This window comes from Microcebus murinus, chromosome 19 (assembly GCF_040939455.1).
Source record: "Microcebus murinus isolate Inina chromosome 19, M.murinus_Inina_mat1.0, whole genome shotgun sequence".
Classification (NCBI taxonomy): domain Eukaryota; kingdom Metazoa; phylum Chordata; class Mammalia; order Primates; family Cheirogaleidae; genus Microcebus; species Microcebus murinus.
The window spans coordinates 47,318,922-47,337,439 of NC_134122.1; the positions used below are offsets into that span (position 1 = coordinate 47,318,922).

General features: G+C 37.2%; 1 protein-coding gene across 2 annotated transcripts in view; it reads left to right on the forward strand.

Moving 5' to 3' along the window:
- Nucleotides 1-18,518, forward strand: part of FMN2 (formin 2) — a 307,908-nt gene that overhangs the window by 53,539 nt on the left and 235,851 nt on the right. For both annotated transcript variants that reach the window (XM_012738321.3, XM_075995507.1), the window contains exon 3: nt 12,874-13,015. In XM_012738321.3, coding sequence (XP_012593775.2) covers nt 12,874-13,015 — 142 coding nt within the window. The remainder of the gene's footprint in view (nt 1-12,873; nt 13,016-18,518) is intronic.

Sequence of the window (18,518 nt, forward strand, 5' to 3'; positions counted from 1 at the left end):
GGCTGTTCTCTTAATTGCTGGGGAACCTCAGCGCGATGGCCCTGTCACGTGTGCCTACTTCTTGTGTGAGCTACAGGATTAAGCACAGACAGCATGCCCAGAATAGCAGGTCAGGAAATTCTATTTCTGGAACCCTTGCTGCTCTACTCAGCAGATCTACCAGAGAGAAGCCCACTATTATCTTAGCATTTCTCAGCCTTTTGACCTTATAGAGTGTCTACTTTGCTATTCATCACGTCCTCCTCCCTTACTCAGAGCTGTCAGCAATTATTGGTGAGAGTTACAAAAATGGCGGCAAAATCCACTGAACTTTCCAGAGGCTCTGAGCTGTCTGCTTACAGCTTGGTGGACATTTCATTCTCCACCATCGCTGCCTGCCGGTGGCCCTTCCTGTTTCAAATGCTTTCCACTCTTCTCATCAGCAACCATCCACCTCCACCCTCTCTGAGCTGGGATGCTTTTCCTAATTTTACTAGGAAGTCTGCAGTTTTCTGGGAGCATCCTTAGCTTGCTCTTATGTGGATTTCCTCTGCTTGCAAAAGTTCTGGAGAATATGCTTCTACTTTAATCTTTGACTCCTTATTATCTAATTTCTAGCCCATCATGGTATTTAAGATATTTTGGAAAATACGTTATGTTTCCCTTAGTTGTGAGAATTCATCTTCCATTACTCTGGTGGGATTTGAGGCAATTAATGAATACTTCCTGAAAACTCCTCTTCACTTGGCTTGCTGAAAAATGCTATTGTTTCCTCTTTTTCCTGCTGCAAAAAATATAGAGATTTCCCAATGTAAAGTCCTTAGGTTTCTCCCCCCTTCCCTCCTTTTTGTCTTTATGCACATGCACCTGCATGCACACTGACCTATAGATAGACTGCCAACTCCAGTCACTTCTGCAGGCTCTAATTTTCATCTCTATTTGCTTGCTGAAAACCTCCAGTGGCTTCTTAAGATTCAACATATCTAAAACCAGACTCCTGTGCAAAATGTCATCAAGTGGCCCCACTTTCTTGGAGTGGCATTACTATTCTTATTCTCTCCCAGGTTCAAAACCTTGTCATCAGCCCCAATAACACTATAGCCTCTCACTCGTGTCCTTTCAGCTGCTCAGTTTCTAGAAAAAAAAAGGAGCTAGGAATTAAACCCAGAAGCTGCCTGGTTTAAATTGCATGCACTTTTTGTCAGATCATGATAAGCTAATATGTAGTGGGGGATTCAATATGTGTTAATATCCACGGGGCTTACCCACTTAATAATACACAATCTGTGTCTTAGGAGAATTTATGCTCTAGTTAGAAATGGGGAGCAGAGGGACAACGTTTGAGAGAGAAATTTACTGAGTTGAAACCCAGTAAATGCTGGTGCATACAGCAGATAGTGCAAAGTGCTGTGGGAACATAGGACATGCAGCGATCAAATCCACCAGGCTAAGGGGAAGGAAGGCCCCACTCTAGAAAGATGGTAGTTGAACTAGTACTTGAAGGTTAAGTAGGAGTATGCAGTGTGGGAAAGATAAGTTGTTCTTAGGGGGAAAAAAAAAACCCTGATTTTTGCATCAGAGGCATCAGGCTCTGAAAGATCCTGACACATCCAGGAAATGGTGAGCAATCCTGGTGGCAGAAACAAGGGTGACTGTGAAGGATTGGAGGGGACAGGGATGGGCGATGGCTGTCATTGAGGGCATCTTCCCGTGCACATCAGCAGTCCCAGTTCTATCTCAGAATCATTGCAGGCCTCAAAGATTTTTAGTAGCAGGAAGGAACATGCTCATCTGTGCTTTGGAAGATGATTTTCTATGTGGTGGACAATGAGCTGCCAGGATGTGGTGCCCGAGTCAGAGATTATTTTAAACTAAGTCTGAGAGCCCAGAGTGATTGGGATGAGTAAGAAACAGAGTCTAGAGACACATCTGAGATGAAAATGATTGCTCTTGGTGACTTTCTGAATTTAGGAGGTGCAGGGTTGTCAAAGATCAAGGTTTCTTAGTTTGGGAGACTGGATGGGTAATGCTTTATTGAGAATTGATTTTTAATAATTCCTACTTCCAAAATTTTTGAACAGTCTGCAGTTTGTTAGTCCCTAAAAGGACTCTTTACATCATTAAAAAAAAATAAAGCTGTCTATCTGGAGACTGGCATATCCAAACCAATTAGATGCCTTTTTTTTTTTTTAAATAGTGGCTAAAACTTGAGATTTTTATTATTGTGTATCCCTGAAAAGAGCCTCATGCAGAGGGAAATGTTTAGCTGACTTTGAAGCAGATCAAAAACCATTTGTTTAAATTCCAAACCATTCACTGCTTATGGGTGTTTATTTTAGGATGCTTAAAATTTATCGATTACTTGCTTGGAAGATATAAGTCTCTACAGAAGCCTTTCCATCTAATTCATCCACGTTGCTCATGCTGCATTTGCAAAGGAAGTGCTAGGAGGAGTAGCTGAGTCAGGAAACCGGCTCCAGTAAGTGGTGTGGGAGGCAGGTCTTAGTCTCTGAAGAAGAGACTGTGAACTTGCTTCAGAGGATGGATTTTTTTTTTCTTTTCTTTTTTCTTTTTGCAATTTCCAAACTCTGAATTAGAGCAGGCTGAGATGGCAGGCTGGAAGTCCTGGTTGGCCCTCAGATGGTTAGAGAGAGCATCTAGTTCTGTAGTGGGAAAGCCACATGCAGAGTAGGAAAGGTCTGGCAGGACCTGTCTCCAGAAAAGATAAAGCAAAATGTTTCCACCAAGAAGATGGAATTTGAACATCTGCAGGTTAGTAGGAATCGCTGAGGCAGTGAGATATGTTAGTTTAACACACACAATTTGTTAATTGCCTGAAGAAGAATACACAGGAAGACAAGAAGAAAGAAGGAAAGAAATAAGATCTAGAAACAAACAAAAGGTTTACTTTGCTAATTGAGCAGGTTTTGAAAGCTTTCCAAAGAGTGGCAGAACAATGGAATTACTCAGTTTTAAGTTCATTTCATTGTACTTGCTGAAATCTAGGAAGTGAATGTCAAGAAAACTTTGGTGATAAAAGGTATTTTTTTGGTAATAAAAGGCATTTAACTGTTGATTTTATAAAATGATAGATCTACCTAACAGCTTACGTTATTTAATGACAAATTGTTTACAATGTTATGCTAATAGCTAATACTTTGTATGGCCATCTTCTGAAGCTGTAGGAATGTTTATAACTTTAACATTTAGCTTTGGCATTTACCAGTTTACCTGGCATAAATAGTTGTTTACCATTAATGATTCCCAAGAACTGATTCCCAAGGGGTGTGTGTGTGTGTGGTAGTAAGAAATCTATGTGAGTATGTGGCTTCTTAAAATGGTGCTTTCTTAGTCATTGTTAGTTTAATGCTTTCCTTGAAATGGCAGTCACTTGAGAGAAATAATAACTTTTGTTATGGTTGTACACACATTTACTGAATGATTTATTTTCACTGTTTTCAGAAGTATTATAACAGAGAAATCGCCTTCATGTCTGGGTTATGTAAAGGTGAAACTCGTGAATGATTATAACATTAATTTTTTTATATAGAAAGGGAAGGAAGGAAGGGGGAAAAGGCAGAATGAAGGAAAGAAGCAATATTAACTATTAATAAAATAGGTACTATTTATTGAACACTTTCTAGATATTGAGGTACCATGATTCGTAAAAGCTATCTCATATCTTCATTTCACAGAAGGAAAATTGAAGTTCAGGGAGATTAATTAACTCGTTGAAGATTAAGAGTAGGGGCTAGGATTTAAAGTTAATTTTTTTTAACTCCAAAAGTTTCCCCTAATTGTTGCAAGAGCCTACCTCTCTGATTTGTTTATTTCAGCTGGATTGTGCTAGAAGGTGTTTAAAATGTTTAAATTTAATCTAGCCAGAATGCCGTGTTAAATTCAGCTTGGATTTTTTAAAAAAAAAATTTGAACGCCTCAGAATATAAACTCTGTGTATTACAGGAAAGCTCGTGTGCTTACTGGGAGGTAGGAAAGCCTTGCTTTCTTTTTCTGAATTTGCTATGACCTTGGGTGAGTCCACTGACCTCCCTGGGTGATGTTCAGAGCATTATTGATGTTCTATAATTTATTCTTATCAATGCCACTAGGTTGGTTGGACATGTTTCCTCCCTAATGTAGGATTAGGAAAGAGACATTTAGACTTGAGTGATTTTATTTTTTTTGTTGTTGTTGTTCTTCAAGGGTCAGCTAACAATTCAGATGTCAAATGGAATGGAAATGAACTTCTAAATATAGATCAAATACTTTTTTAAAATCACATAACCGCATCTCCTTACCCCATGCCAGAATCTAACGCACTTAATGAGCAGCGATGCCCAGGTCCTACCCAGCCTCTCTTGACGGTGCATTACTGACCAAGCGCACCTGCCCTGTGTTCTGTGCCTAAGTGATCGAAAATTAACTCTCTTCTAACCCCTTACTACAAGCCCCTGTTTTGTCTATGTTCTCATAAGGTCTCTAGTTGATGAAATGACAGGCTGAACATTGCTAATGTAAGTATTTCAATTCAGATGTAACTTAAGAATAGAGCTAATTAATACCATGTTTGGATGTTTATTATTTGTTATTCATTCTTAAGTATCTTAAATCTTACTCTTCTACATAATATTTATACACACTCTTTTATCCGGAGCCAACAAAAAAGATTTGAGACATGCCATTATAAAAATTGTTTCCCCTCCAGCCTGACTACTTTGTTTTGTTTCCTGTAATTCTGGGATTTTCGTTATTTGCATTGTAGTTGATGATAGAATATTCTTGTGATACCATAAAGTCAGTGACTTACAAGAAATTTTAAAAAGTTGGCCTGTTTGTCCAACTATGGCAAAGTAATAAAGGCTGTCTTTTGATGTGGTTTTGTGAATGTACCCCATGAAACTTTTCTTTGTATCTGTCTTCCATCTGATACTCTAGGGGATAAAGTGAGTTGCTATAACCTCATTATAGATAAAAGTATTGTGTTAATATCTTCCAGATGACCTCTAGTAATTTGGGAGATATTCTCCATTTTTTTTCCCAAGCTCAACACTTTTTTTTTTCTCTGTTCTTATTTCTAACTCTTTTGGCTTCTCTCTTGGACTGTAATAGCCGCATTCCTAACAAACCTGAACTCTCACATCTTTCTTTTTTGGTTATGGAGTTCAAAATGGTATTCCCCACCCATCTAAGAGTCAGGTGCTACTTTGTTCTGACTGTGCAAAGCAGAAGGCTAATGAAATAAGCTAATGGGATCTTCAAGTTGAAACAATGTTGCAGCCACGTCAGAAAGACCACCTTCAAAGTTATTACCAGCTCAGGACAGAGTGTGGGGAGATCCCATTCCATTGTGGACAGCTCCATTTATTGCCATTTATTGCCTTTCATCTAATTACAAATAATATTAATACTCGCTATGAGGGGGGGTTAAAATTTACATACTATGTATAGTATAATATAATTTTTAAATTTATAAAAGCCTAAGTCATGGCAGTATGAATGTTTTTGTTTTCTCTTGAACTCTCATAAATTATTTTACCCCTCCTCTCTTCCTACCATCCTTCCTTCTTGATTTCTAATGATATTTACATCTCTTTGTGCCCTTGTGTGCCCGTTGATTAGCTCCCAGTTATTAAAGAATACATGAGGTATTTGTTTCTCCATTCCTGAGATACTTCACTTAAGATGACTTAGGATAATGGTCTCCAATTCCATCCACGTTGCTATAAAAGACACCATTTCATTCCTTTTTATGGCCGAGTAGTACTCCCTGGTATGTGTGTATATGTATATATATATGTATTTTCTTTATCCACTCATGAATTAATGGCACTTAGCTTGATTCCACATCTTGGCAATTGTGAACTGTGCTGTGATAAACATTCAAGTGCAGACGTCCTTTTGATGAAATTACTTCTTTATCTTTGGGTTGATACTCAGTAGTGGGATTGCTGGGTCAAATGGTAAGTCTATATTTCTTTGAGGAATCTCCATACTGTTTTCCATAGAGGCTGTACTAATCTGAAGTCCCATCAACAGTATATAAGCATTCCTTTCTTTCTGCATCCATGCCAACATCTACTGTTTTGGTTTTTTTTTTTTTTTTCCACTTTTTCATAATGGCCATTCTGACAGGGATAAGGTGATATCTCATTGTGGTTTTACTTTGTACTTTCCTGATGATTAAGGATATTGAACATTTCTTAAGTTTGTTGGCTGTTTGTCTTCCTTTTGAAAAACTTCTGTTCATGTCTTTTGCCCACTTATTAATGGGCTTCATTTGTTTTTTTCCTTGCTGATTGCTTGAGTTCTTTGTAGATTCTGGATATTAGCTCTTTACTGCTGTGGCCCCAACCATCTGGGCCACAGACTGGTACTGGTCCATGGCCTGTTAGGGATGAGATCTGGCCACAGAGCTTGACTGCTGCTCCCACCCCCAACCCATCCATGGAAAATTTATCTTCCATGAAACTTAGGAACTGGGGGGCTCCACAGCAGGAGGTGAGCAGTGGGTGAGTGAAGCTTCATCTGTATTTACAGCCACTCTAGTCCCTGGTGCCAAAAATGTTAGGCACCAGACAAAAGACAGACAACTGTTTATCAGATGTACAGTTGCTAACATTTTCTCCCAATCTGTAGATTGTCTATTTACTCTGTTGATTATTTCTTCTGCTGTGCAGAAGCTGTTTAATTTAATCAAGCATTCATGTATGTATATGCACACACACATTGTATTTTAGTCTTCAGTTTGCTCCCCACCCTTTAAGATATAATTTTTTATCCATAAAACAAGCTTATTAATAAAAACAAAGAAAAATGTTTTTATTTTTGTTTTCTCTTGAACTCTCATAAATTCTTTTACCCCTCCTCTCTTCCCACCATCCTTCCTTCTTGATTTCTAATGATATTTACATCTCTTTGTGCCCTTGTGTGCCCGTTGATTAGCTCCCAGTTATTAAAGAATACATACATGAGGTATTTGTTTCTCCATTCCTGAGATACTTCACTTAAGATGACTTAGGATAATGGTCTCCAATTCCATCCACGTTGCTACAAAAGACACCATTTCATTCCTTTTTATGGCCGAGTAGTACTCCCTGGTATGTGTGTATATGTATATGTGCACTTCAATAGTGAACTTTACCAAACATTAAAGAAGAAATAAAACTAGTTGTGTACAACAGATGTTCTATGACAAAACAGAGGAGGAAGGAATGCTGCCCAGATCATTTTATGAGGCCATAGTTTCCCTGATACCAGGACTAGGTACAATCATTAGAAAACTATAGTTAGTATCCCTGATGAAATAAATAAAACATTTCTTAAACCATTGCAAATTTAATCCAACAATGTATATAAAGGAATATAGGGCAGATTTAACATTTGAAAATCAAATGGTATATCAAAATCAAGTTGGGTTGATGCCAGGGAGGTAAAATAGGATTAACATTTAAAATTAAATACATGTAATTTTTCATGTTAACAGAATATAGGAGAGAAAGTATATGATGATTCTCAGAGATAATCTGAAAAGCATTTGATAAAAGATATAGCACGCAGTCATGACACAAACTCTTAGGAAACTAGAATAGAAGGAAACCTGCTTAGTCTGATAAAAGGGCAGTTATAAAAACATTAGATGGTGAAATGTGGAAGGTTTATCCTTTTAAGTTTGGGAATGAGAAAACAATGCTGCTGTCACCACTCTGTCTTCTATATGACAATTATTTCCATTCAGCCTAGAAGATCAACAAATAAAAAATTGGGGAAGACATAAAACTGCTATTATTCCTGATGACATGATGCATGATTGTAAACAAAAATTTCAAATGTATTTCTAGATTATTAGAAATAAGTTCTACATGGTTACTGAATAGAAAATCAGTATTGCAAAAATCAATTCACTAACAGCAAACAGAAACTTTTACTGATACTTTAAAAATAATACATTTCAAGCAGCATTAAAAAATCAAATATGTAAGAAGACACTGAATAAATATGTGTGTGGCCTCTATGCAGAAACCTATCAAACCTCAATGAGAAAAACTGGAAATGACTTAAGTGTGATGACTCTGTGTGTATTTATGGATTTGAAGTCTCAGTTATTTCGCATCTCTCCAAACTGATAGATTTGATACAATTCTAATCAACACCCAGGGGTGTGTGTGTACATGTGCATGTGTGTGCTTTAGTGTGATATGACACATTGGCTCCAAAATTTATATTGGAAGGGCCCAGAATAAGCAAGATAATCTTTAAAAACAACATGGAAAGACTTAGTAATTCAAATATCAAGACTTATAATGCAACAATAATTAAGCATTCTAATATTTGTGCAAGTATGTTCTAATAATACATAAACACAGCGGAATTGAGAGAACCACATAACAGACTTTCAGCTATATAAATGGTTGATTAATGAGAAAGGTAGTACTAAAAAGTAATGTCATGGAGCCTTTTAAATATATGGGAAGGAGTCAACTGGATAGTTTCATATCATATGAAAAAGATATGATTGTTTCACAAACATAAAACACCTTTCTAGGATGATTAGAAGTCTAAACATCAAAGGCAGCTATCACTCTTGGCTGATAATATGATCTTATATCTAGAAAACCCCAAAGATTCTGCCATGAGACTACTGGAATTGATAAACAAATTCAGCAAAGTCTCAGGTTACAAAAATCAATGTACAGAAATCAGTAGCATTCCTATATACCAACAACAGTCAAACTGAGAACCAAATCAAAGACTCGATACCCTTCACGACAGCAGTAAAGAAAATAAAATACCCAGGAATATATTTAAGGAGGTAAAAGACCTCTACAGGGAGAATTATGAGACACTGAGGAAGGAAATAGCAGAGGAAGTAAACAGATGGAAGAATATACCATGCTCATGGGTCCGCAGAATCAACATTGTTAAAATGTCTATACTAGCCAAAGTGATCTACAGATTCAATGCAATCCCTATTAAAATAACATCATTTTTCACAGATCTAGAAAAAATAATTCTACGCTTTGTATGGAGCCAGAGAAGACCCATATAGCCAAAGCAATCTTAATCAAAATGAACAAATTGGGCCGGGCGGGGTGGCTCACGCCTGTAATCCTAGCTCTCTGGGAGGCTGAGGCGGGTGATTGCTCGAGGTCGGGAGTTCGAAACCAGCCTGAGCAAGAGCGAGACCCCGTCTCTACTATAAAAATAGAAAGAAACTAATTGGCCAACTAATATATATAGAAAAAATTAGCTGGGCATGGTGGCTCATGCCTGTAGTCCCAGCTACTTGGGAGGCTGAGACAGAAGGATCGCTTGAGCCCAGGAGTTTGAGGTTGCTGTGAGCTAGGCTGATGCCATGGCACTCACTCTAGCCTAGGCAACAAAGCGAGACTCTGTCTCAAAAAAAAAAAAAAATGAACAAATTGGGAGGCATCCATTTACCAGACTTTAAGCTATCCTACAAGGCTATAGCAAGTAAAACAGCATGATGTCAGCACAAGAACAGAGACATAGACCAATGGAATAGAACTGAGAACACAGCCCCATAGTAATTACTAAGCATCATATTTACTAAGTATTGTACTTGCTAAGCATGCTGCATGTCATAGTTTACACATGAGGAACTGAGATGCAGAAGTTTTTCAGTTAACTTCTTTCAGCTCACAGAAGTGGTAGTGCTGAGGTAGAACCCCAAGTCTGTCTGGTTCAGAGGCTGAGCCTCTGTGTCCTCTTTGCAAAACCATGCTGTTACAGGCATGTCCATGGATTCTGCTGTACTGGAAAATGTCAGGAAGGCAATGGCTGCAAAGATTTAAAATAGGTTTTTGGGGAGATTTTCAGTGGCTGTGTGGAGTAGGTAAGTTCCTAAATGTAGTTAACGTAGATATCATCACCACTCACTGGAGGGTGAGGGATGGTGGAGTGGGAGGTGCATTTCATTGCTTTTCTTGAGCCACAGCTGTATCCATGTCACCTGTTAAGAACTCAACTAAATCAATTTAATCATGCACAACCCTTGAGTAGGTGAGGCTTAGCTACTCCCTGACAACCTTGTGATTTTTACTGCTTTTTTAAAATTTATTTTTAAATTTTTAATTGTGGTAAAATACACATACATTTGCCATCTTAACCATTTTAGGTGTATAGTTCAGCATTGTTAAGTATATTTGCATTGTTGTGCAATCAATCTCCAGAAACTTTCATTTTGTAAAACAGATACTCTGTACCAGTTAAATTACAACAACTCCCTATTACCCTTCCCTTCAGTCCCTGGAAACCACCATTCTAGTTTCTAACTCTATGAATTTGACTATTCTAGTTACCTCATTATAAGTGGAATCATACAGTGTTGTCTTTTTGTAATTGGCTTGTTTCATTTCACATAGTGTGTCAAGGTTCATCCACGTTGTAGCAGTGTCAGAATTTCCTGTTTATTCCTCAAGGTCTAAATAATATCCTGTTATATATATATATATCATATTTTGTTTACCCATTCATTCATGGATGGACACTTGGGTTATAACATCTTTTGGCTGTTGTGAGCAATGGAGCTATGAATATGAGTATACAAATATCTTTTCAAGATCATGTTTTCAATTCTGTTGGCTATATACCCAGAAGTGCAATTGCTGGGTCATATGGTAATTCTATTATTAATTTTTTGAGAACTGCTATATATGTTCCATAGCAGCTATGCTATTATATTACCATTAGTAGTGCACAAACGTGTCAATTTCTTTACATTCTTGCTAGCATGTATTTTCTGTTTGTTTTTTTTATTTTATAGTAGCCATCCTAATGGATGTAAGGTGATATCTCATAGTTTCATTTGCATTTCCATAATCATTGGTGATATTGAGCATCTTTTCATGTGCTTGTTGGCCATTTGTGCATTTTCTTTGGAATAAGTCTATTCAAGTCCTTTGCCCATTTTAAAATTAGGTTATTTTTTGTTGAGTTGTAGGAGTCCATTATATGTTCTGGATAGTAAACCCTTAACAGATATGATATGCAAGTATTTCCTCACATTCTGTAAGTTGCCTTTTCACTTTGTTGATTATGTCCTTGCATAATGTCCTATGCATAAAAGTTTTAAATTTTGATGTAGTCCAGTTTATTGATTTTTACTTTTCTTGTTTGTGCCTTGTCATATTCAAGAACTTATTGACAAAACCAGTGTCATGAAGCTTTTCCCCTATGCTTGCTTCTAAAAGTTTCATAGTTGTAGGTCTTCGATCCATTTTGAATTTTTGTATATGATGTTATGGGTTTACTGGGTTTTGATGAAAGCAAATCTCAAATGAAATTCTGCCCAAAGCATAGACATTTATTAAACACACAACATTAGCATGTGCAAGAGCCCATACGAGTCCTCCCGAGAGGTCAGAACATGTCCAGCTTGCTACTTGGGTAGGTGCTTGAACACATCTGCATGAAAGTTTCATATGATACAGAAACGAAGAAGGCAGGATTCTGTGCCTAGTTGTTTGCAACAGGCAAAGAGACATCCTCCTAAACTAGTAGTTGGATGTATGCTGATGGGGTATTATGCCTTGACATCATCTTTGACTGAGTCTTAACCTTTTCAAACATGGGTAAATTCTCTGATGTTGTAGCCAGTCTACTTGCATTGAATTCCTTCAGGTTCTCCAATGAGAGAGCTCATGCCCAACATTTATTATGTTAATTAAATAAGCCACTAATTTCACCAATGAAAAGCTCTTTCTGATATTCAGTATGCTAAATAGCTAAGCCTCTGGTGTTGATCAAGATAGAAATAGCTGAAAGATAAATAGCTGAAATGCTTAGCTGAGTCTGCAATGTGGCCCTTTGTAATACAATCCTAGCTCACCCTGGGAATCTGAATTCTCAATTAGGGCAATGACTATCCATAAATGTAAAACTTAAACTAACTGATCTATACATTATATCCTATTGATGTTGAAGACTATTTTATGGATTTATTCAGTAAATTACAGAAATAGCAACATCTGTCTATTGGTTTAACTCACTTTCTAGCCTCAACTTGGTGATGACAGTGTGTTTTTTGTTTTTCTTCTCCACCATACTGTTCTTCTCTTTACTTTGTGTTGATCAAATATATTAGGGAAATATATCTGAGTAAGGAAAATGCTACAAATATAGGGCATGCATATATTGAACATATGCATCCTAAAACGGTTGAACTTGTCATTCTGAAATCCTAATGAGCAGATTTCCAAGGTGTTATAGGCCTCGAAGTGGCCTCGTTTGTGAGAATTATACTTTGACCCCTGGCTCTAGATATAGTTACAAGCCACCTTCTCAGTCTGTCTGGATTCTGTTGTTTTGTATCTGGCAAGGCTTCTCTTGGCCAGAAGATCCTTGCCTAGTTCTTTTATTCTTGGTTCATTTATTTTTTCATGGTTTCTCTCCCAAACAGTTTCCAACCTGGACCCCAAATAAGTGGGTTTCCTGGGCCTTTCACTGTTGAAAGTACAGAAGCTGCTATTGTCCTTTGGTGCCCAAGTACAGCCTGTCCTTTGACATTTTCACAGGTGTATAAACAATTCTTAAAGGGACACCATATTCAAATGAATTTAAGATGCTAGTTCAGGGAGTTCTCTGATTGAATCATCTGACCTTATAATTCCCTGCAGACCTATGAAGCATCTCTCCCTCCAAAGAGACTAGATTTTACTATAGAAAAAAAGTGGAGACAGGTAGGGTTACAAAAAAAAAAAAAATGACTCTGTGAAAGAAATGTGTATCTTAGAAATCTACTTTGAATATATAAAATGCTGTTTTAATGCCATATACAAGTGATTTTCATAGAAATGATTTTGCAATAAGTTAGTTAAGGCTTATTTTTTTCATAATTGAATTTTCAGCATTTAAATTTTTTTTTTTTTAATACAGCAAGATCAGCTTTACACCTGGGCTGCAGTTAGTCAACCCACACACTCACTGGATTACTCTGAAGGACAGTTTCCCAGGCGGGTTCCATCTGCATGGGCACCATCTAAGCCTCCTGAAGAAGAACACAGACCCATGGAAACAGGTAGGACGGCAGGACAGAGGACGTTCTGAAAGTGTGTGACATGATGTATGTTTGCACTGCTTGCTGAGTAGTGAGTGAGTCTAGGTTTCCCTTCTAAGTATTTTTTTAGAGTATAATCTTCAGCTAACCCAATTAAAATTACAGCACTGGAGGCTTGTTAAATTGAAGATTCTTATGCCCCGTGTTCAAGGCTGCTGAATTGGAATTTTAGGGACAGAACCCTGGCATTCTCCAATCATGGCTGCTGTACTGAAGTTGGAGAGCCACTGCCTCCAGGCACCCAGCTGGGGCCACCACTGTAGGCTGAAGCTTCACATCCACTTTGGACCAAGGAGCCCCAAGGAGGAGACATTCTGTCTCTTGCCTTCAAAGGAGTGACCTTACCACTTCCCTCTGAATCTCTTCACTCATTGTGTTTTTGTGTGTGTGCTTTTCTTAATCCTTTCTTTATCATCAGAGAATAAGTAGGAGAGGCAAGATAGACATAAGTTTTATTAAATCTCAGTTTTAAGTGACCTTTTTTGTAATTGCACAGCATTCAGATGTGATCTTTTTTAATTTTAATTTTTGGTTCTTTTCTGTTTTTGTTTCTTTCATTGTCTTAAAGTATTCTGTATTACTGGCAGGGAAGACAGCATGAGATTAGCATCAGCTGTACTTGGAGGAGTTCAGATGATCTCCACGCCCAATTCTAGGAAAACACTTTATATATTTCATACAGAATTGAGAGTTGTATGTATGTAACAACGCTTATGGGATTTGGTTGCTTTATCCCTTGTTTTTTCTTCATTTTGATGTGATAAATTCCCAGCTTCCCTTGGTGGACTGAACAAGACTGAATATTGACTTTTCTGATGCATGAGAGAAGAGTAAATAAAAGGGCAGCATTGCTATTCATGGATCTCTCCCCACCAGATTTTCCTAAATGGTAGCACAAATACTAGGATTAAGAATTTTGAGGTTTTTTTCTCATTGGCTCATAGACAGGAAGATAGTCATTAGAAACTTAATTTGGACTTATAGTGAAAGTGCATAACATGAGAGCATGGTGCTTGTTCTCTGCCACTTATGAGCTTTGTGATCTTAGACGAATTTCCTAGCTACTGTACTCAGTTTCCCTATCTGTCAGATGGTGATGAGCCTAGCATCTATTGCTAGGGCTATTTTGAGGATTATGTGAGTTTATGTAAAGCACTAGAATGTAGAATGCAGTCCCTGGCTCACTATATTTACTACTATTATAATTATTATTATCTTTATTACATGCTATCTTCCTCATGAACTCCCTTCAAAACAAACAATGATCCACAGTGTAAAAGGTTTTTATCTAGGCTACTTCCTGAAGTCCAGCAAAGGTAGCCTAGCCTCCTATTTTTATTCCAGCCTCTGGAGGGATGTATTTACGCCTTTTTTCCTTCTACCAATGCACTAAATGGGAGCCTACACTTGACCTTGAATCTCCCTCCTTCAGTGTCCAGTGCTTTTAAAATGCTGCCGACTGTTCACTAGGTGAGCTTTCCCCCCAAAAATGAACAACAAATGAGAGATAGGATCCAGGAAATGTTGTTCTATGTGGGACTCTTAGTTTATCATAACACTTATAGAGAGCAGTTGATCAAAGACCAAGGCAGAGTCTTGGTCTAAAGCAAAGATCTTCAAAGATGAGGGCTTTCATAGCACCTGAAAATAAAGCAAGTGAGTAAAAGTACTTTTGTTTTAAAAGGAAAAGCACACAGTTATTAAATTATTAATCCCATTATTATATGCACCATTCTATTTGTTAAAAAATATTTATTGGTACAAAATACTCTAGGTATAGATACAGTAGAATTAATTGATTACATGGAGATCCCTTTTAACAGTTCATATCCTGGGTTTTGCGTTGTAGAGCCGGGTGATCCTTTCGTGTGTTTTGTTCCCTGCTGTATCTTTTTCAACTTCTCTAACTGAAACACTTATATTCTAAAATTTTAGGGTACTCTAAAAATATTCTGAAACACTTTATGTCACTAGTTACATGTACTGGAAGAACACTGATTAAAAGTTAATAATTGAAAGTGGTAATCTGAATTGTAGTTTGGTAAACGATGGTAGCTGGAATTGATACCAGGAAATTTGTCACCTAGTTTTTTTCTTTATGATTTGATGTAGCTTGCCAAATGCTAGAGGAAGTAATTTTTAATGTGTTAACTTTTCTCCTTTTAAAATATGCATTCTTGAAGAGGATGATGAAGGTAAGTAAAAAGTAATTTAACGTAGTGACTTGTTTTTCCTCTAGTTGACCTGTTATAAACCCTAAAGCCCTGGAGCATTCTTTTGTCCAAAGTGATCTAATGGTGATTTCTAAATGTTTCCTGTTGTGACTCTATGACATCCCTTTGGAAAGACATTTCCACGGGGCAGTCTCATTCCTGGACAGCCATACCACACTCTCTTCTAGTAGGACGGTCAATTGTAAGAGTAAGAATGTCAATATTATAAGGAAAACCTTGCCGAGAGTCTCATGTTTCATATCAATTACAAGCTTTGATAATACAATTATTAATAGTAATAAGCTATTTGCAATGCACTTAACTGGCTACACTGTATTGTATAGTGTAGTGACATCATGGCTAAAACCACTATATGCAACGTGTGGCCCCTTTCAATTTTACTTTAAAGTAAACGAGTTTGACGACTTTTTTTCTTTTCGAAGAAAAAGACTTGCAGATTCAACTTAGAAAATTGATTTTTTTTTTTTTTTTTACTTTTTGGTTTCCAGTTCATGTTACTAATTCACATATCCAGCTAATTCAGATTTGTAGTACTCCCTCTTCTGCCTTTCTCATGTATCTCACTTTCATTTTTCCCTGTGAAAGAGGTTTTTCACCATCTTCACATATTGGTGAAGGAACTGAGCCTTCATCGTATGCATTGGCAGTGCTGAGGCCAAGGTGAACCTGTGAGTTGTGGAAGGGCTGCAGATTCCTGGGAATCTTTTGTTCCTATCTCCCTATGCAGTTGGTATTGTCTCAGCAAAGGGGCCCAAGGTGTTAAAATTGACCTTTTCAGGTCTATAGAAAACCTCCTGGAAGGATAAGCCTGGTTGCAAAAAAAAGTTAGGAAGTAATGTGCTCCAGCAGTTGGTAGCAGAAACTGATAAGAAGAAAACCTTTCCCTTAAATCTTGTTTTATCTTTATCTTCTCTCTCCATTTCCTTTGCTCACACAGTGCATCTACCTACCCATCTATAGTTGTTCTGTTTTCTGGAGTCCCAGGACATTTTATTTATATCTCTGCCATTTGAATTATTTAAATATTATACATTTATCTGTTTATACATACATGTCTGTCTTATAGACTTCCAGCATTTCAAGACCTTTTGGTCTTATTGGCAAAGGTCTAAATAAATAAAAAAAATCTACTTAGCAGAGGAATGCAGGACTTGAGGAAGTTTTGGGTGTGTGCTAAAACAAAACAGTTCATGGACCATTTTAGGGGCTTTAATACAGTAGACTTACACAAAATCAAAGAGATAATGAGTTTGAGTTTGCAACTTCAGGAAGAACCAGAAGCATGGTGTGTAGATGTGAATAGGGATTTGAGCTTTGGTTGTTTTATCTATGGAGAATCAAGTTCCTTAGCTATCTTTGAAAATGTGAATGGCCAAGAGAGTGAACAGGATGAATTTAGAAAGGCAACTCGAGCACAGAAAATCCTAGAAGAAAACATATGGAGGAAGATCTGGTAGAAACATGGCGGAAACCTTTTATGTAAGAAATCCTTAAAAAGAATGTGGTTATGTGCTAGCTGAATGGATATAACCCACCTTTGTTCCAGAAAGGATTTGAGCAGCTTATAAATATCTAAGGTGTACAAAAATATCACAAAGGCATATAGATCAGACTGAAAGGATTTTAGGATGGAATAAAATGAAGCTGTGATAAGTTAGGACACGGAAAAATGCATCTCATAGGGATCTTCAAGTATTTAAAAATAATTGGAAATTTATCCTCGGGTTCAAAGCAGAAAGGGGAATATGAACAATTCTGGATCATCCAGAAGTGTCCATGTGCTTGGAAACAACAGTCATTCAGAGATGCACTCCTTGTCTGGCTCTAATATCCCAAAGAGTGTTTCTAATGGCCTAAGAATGGAGATTCTGTGTGATCTAATTCCAAATACAGAGTTTACAAATACTCATTTCTATGTGTTGTGCAAATGCTTTATTTAACACATGTTCATTTGAGGTGGCACAGAAATTCTATAAAGGGCCAAGAGAGAGTTGATAGTGTTTTCTCTCTCTCCAAGCTTCTCACTTGATCAAGAGATACAATGTACTAGAATAGGTCCACTGTGTTTCCTACAGATAAATTCTCCATTTTTGGCATATATAGGCATATATATATATGTGTGTATGTATACTATAAAATTGGCCTGCATTTTCTCTTTAGTGAGCCAAAGCCTGGGTGTGGATGTACTTTCTTGGTTATCAGGGGCAGATCCACTATACTATTAAATAATCAAATAAGAAGAACATAGGATTGGCCCCGTTTAGGAAGACTTAAGTGTTTAACCCCAACTTCATTTGTGGAAGAACATAGTGTATCAGAATGAAAAACACCTACCATTTATTAGACAGCCAATCATAAGTCTTGCTATTTAAGTAAAGTTTAATGAATTATCTTTCAACTAAATTGGCTAGATTTGAATCAAATTGATGTATACCATTAAAAAAGCTATAATTTAATAATTTTATATAACTGAATTTTCACTTAAAATGTAAAACTATCTAGAGGCCACTTAATTCATTTTTAGGAGGCATAATGTGTATATTTTTTAAAGGGGGTGATTTAATTTCTTTTCCATTCTTAACAGAGAGGCATCTCCTCGTTATCTTATTGTCTTCTCTCTACAAATATATAACTCATTCAAGCATGCTTTATTTTATGAGTGATACACTTATTTTATGATGATATAGAGATTTCTTCTGAAACATATTTGGAATTGTAGGGAGCCCAGAATTTTAGAGTATGCTCAGTATTTTTATGAGGTAACTTTAAAAAATGCTATATTTTAAGTTTTATCAGGAAAATGTTTTCTCTCTCTTTACTTCACAATGATTTTTTTTTTTTTTAAATTCTAGCTTCTTAATTTTAGGGATGAGTGAAGGAGGTGACAGTTCTAAGTGTACCCTTGAGAGTGCTCTCACTTTTTAACCCTTTGCACTCAGATGTGGAGTGTGACTCTACACAGTTAGCATTGGTGGGAGCAAGAGAAAAAAAGCAAGCGAGTGCAAAGGGTTAATTAACCATCCTAGTTGATGAATGTTTAATGCAGACTGCTGGCCAGTCCTGGAGCTGGGTTTAGGGCGGTTCTGGGTTCTCGAAACTGCCCCCAGTCCTGGGAGGAGGACAGTGTTGGTAAAAAGTGCATTGGAGTCTGTGTTTGGGGACCTCTGTGAATGTTGGAACTAACCTGATCTGTCAGGTCCACAGGCCCAGGGACTCTAGTCTTGAGCCAT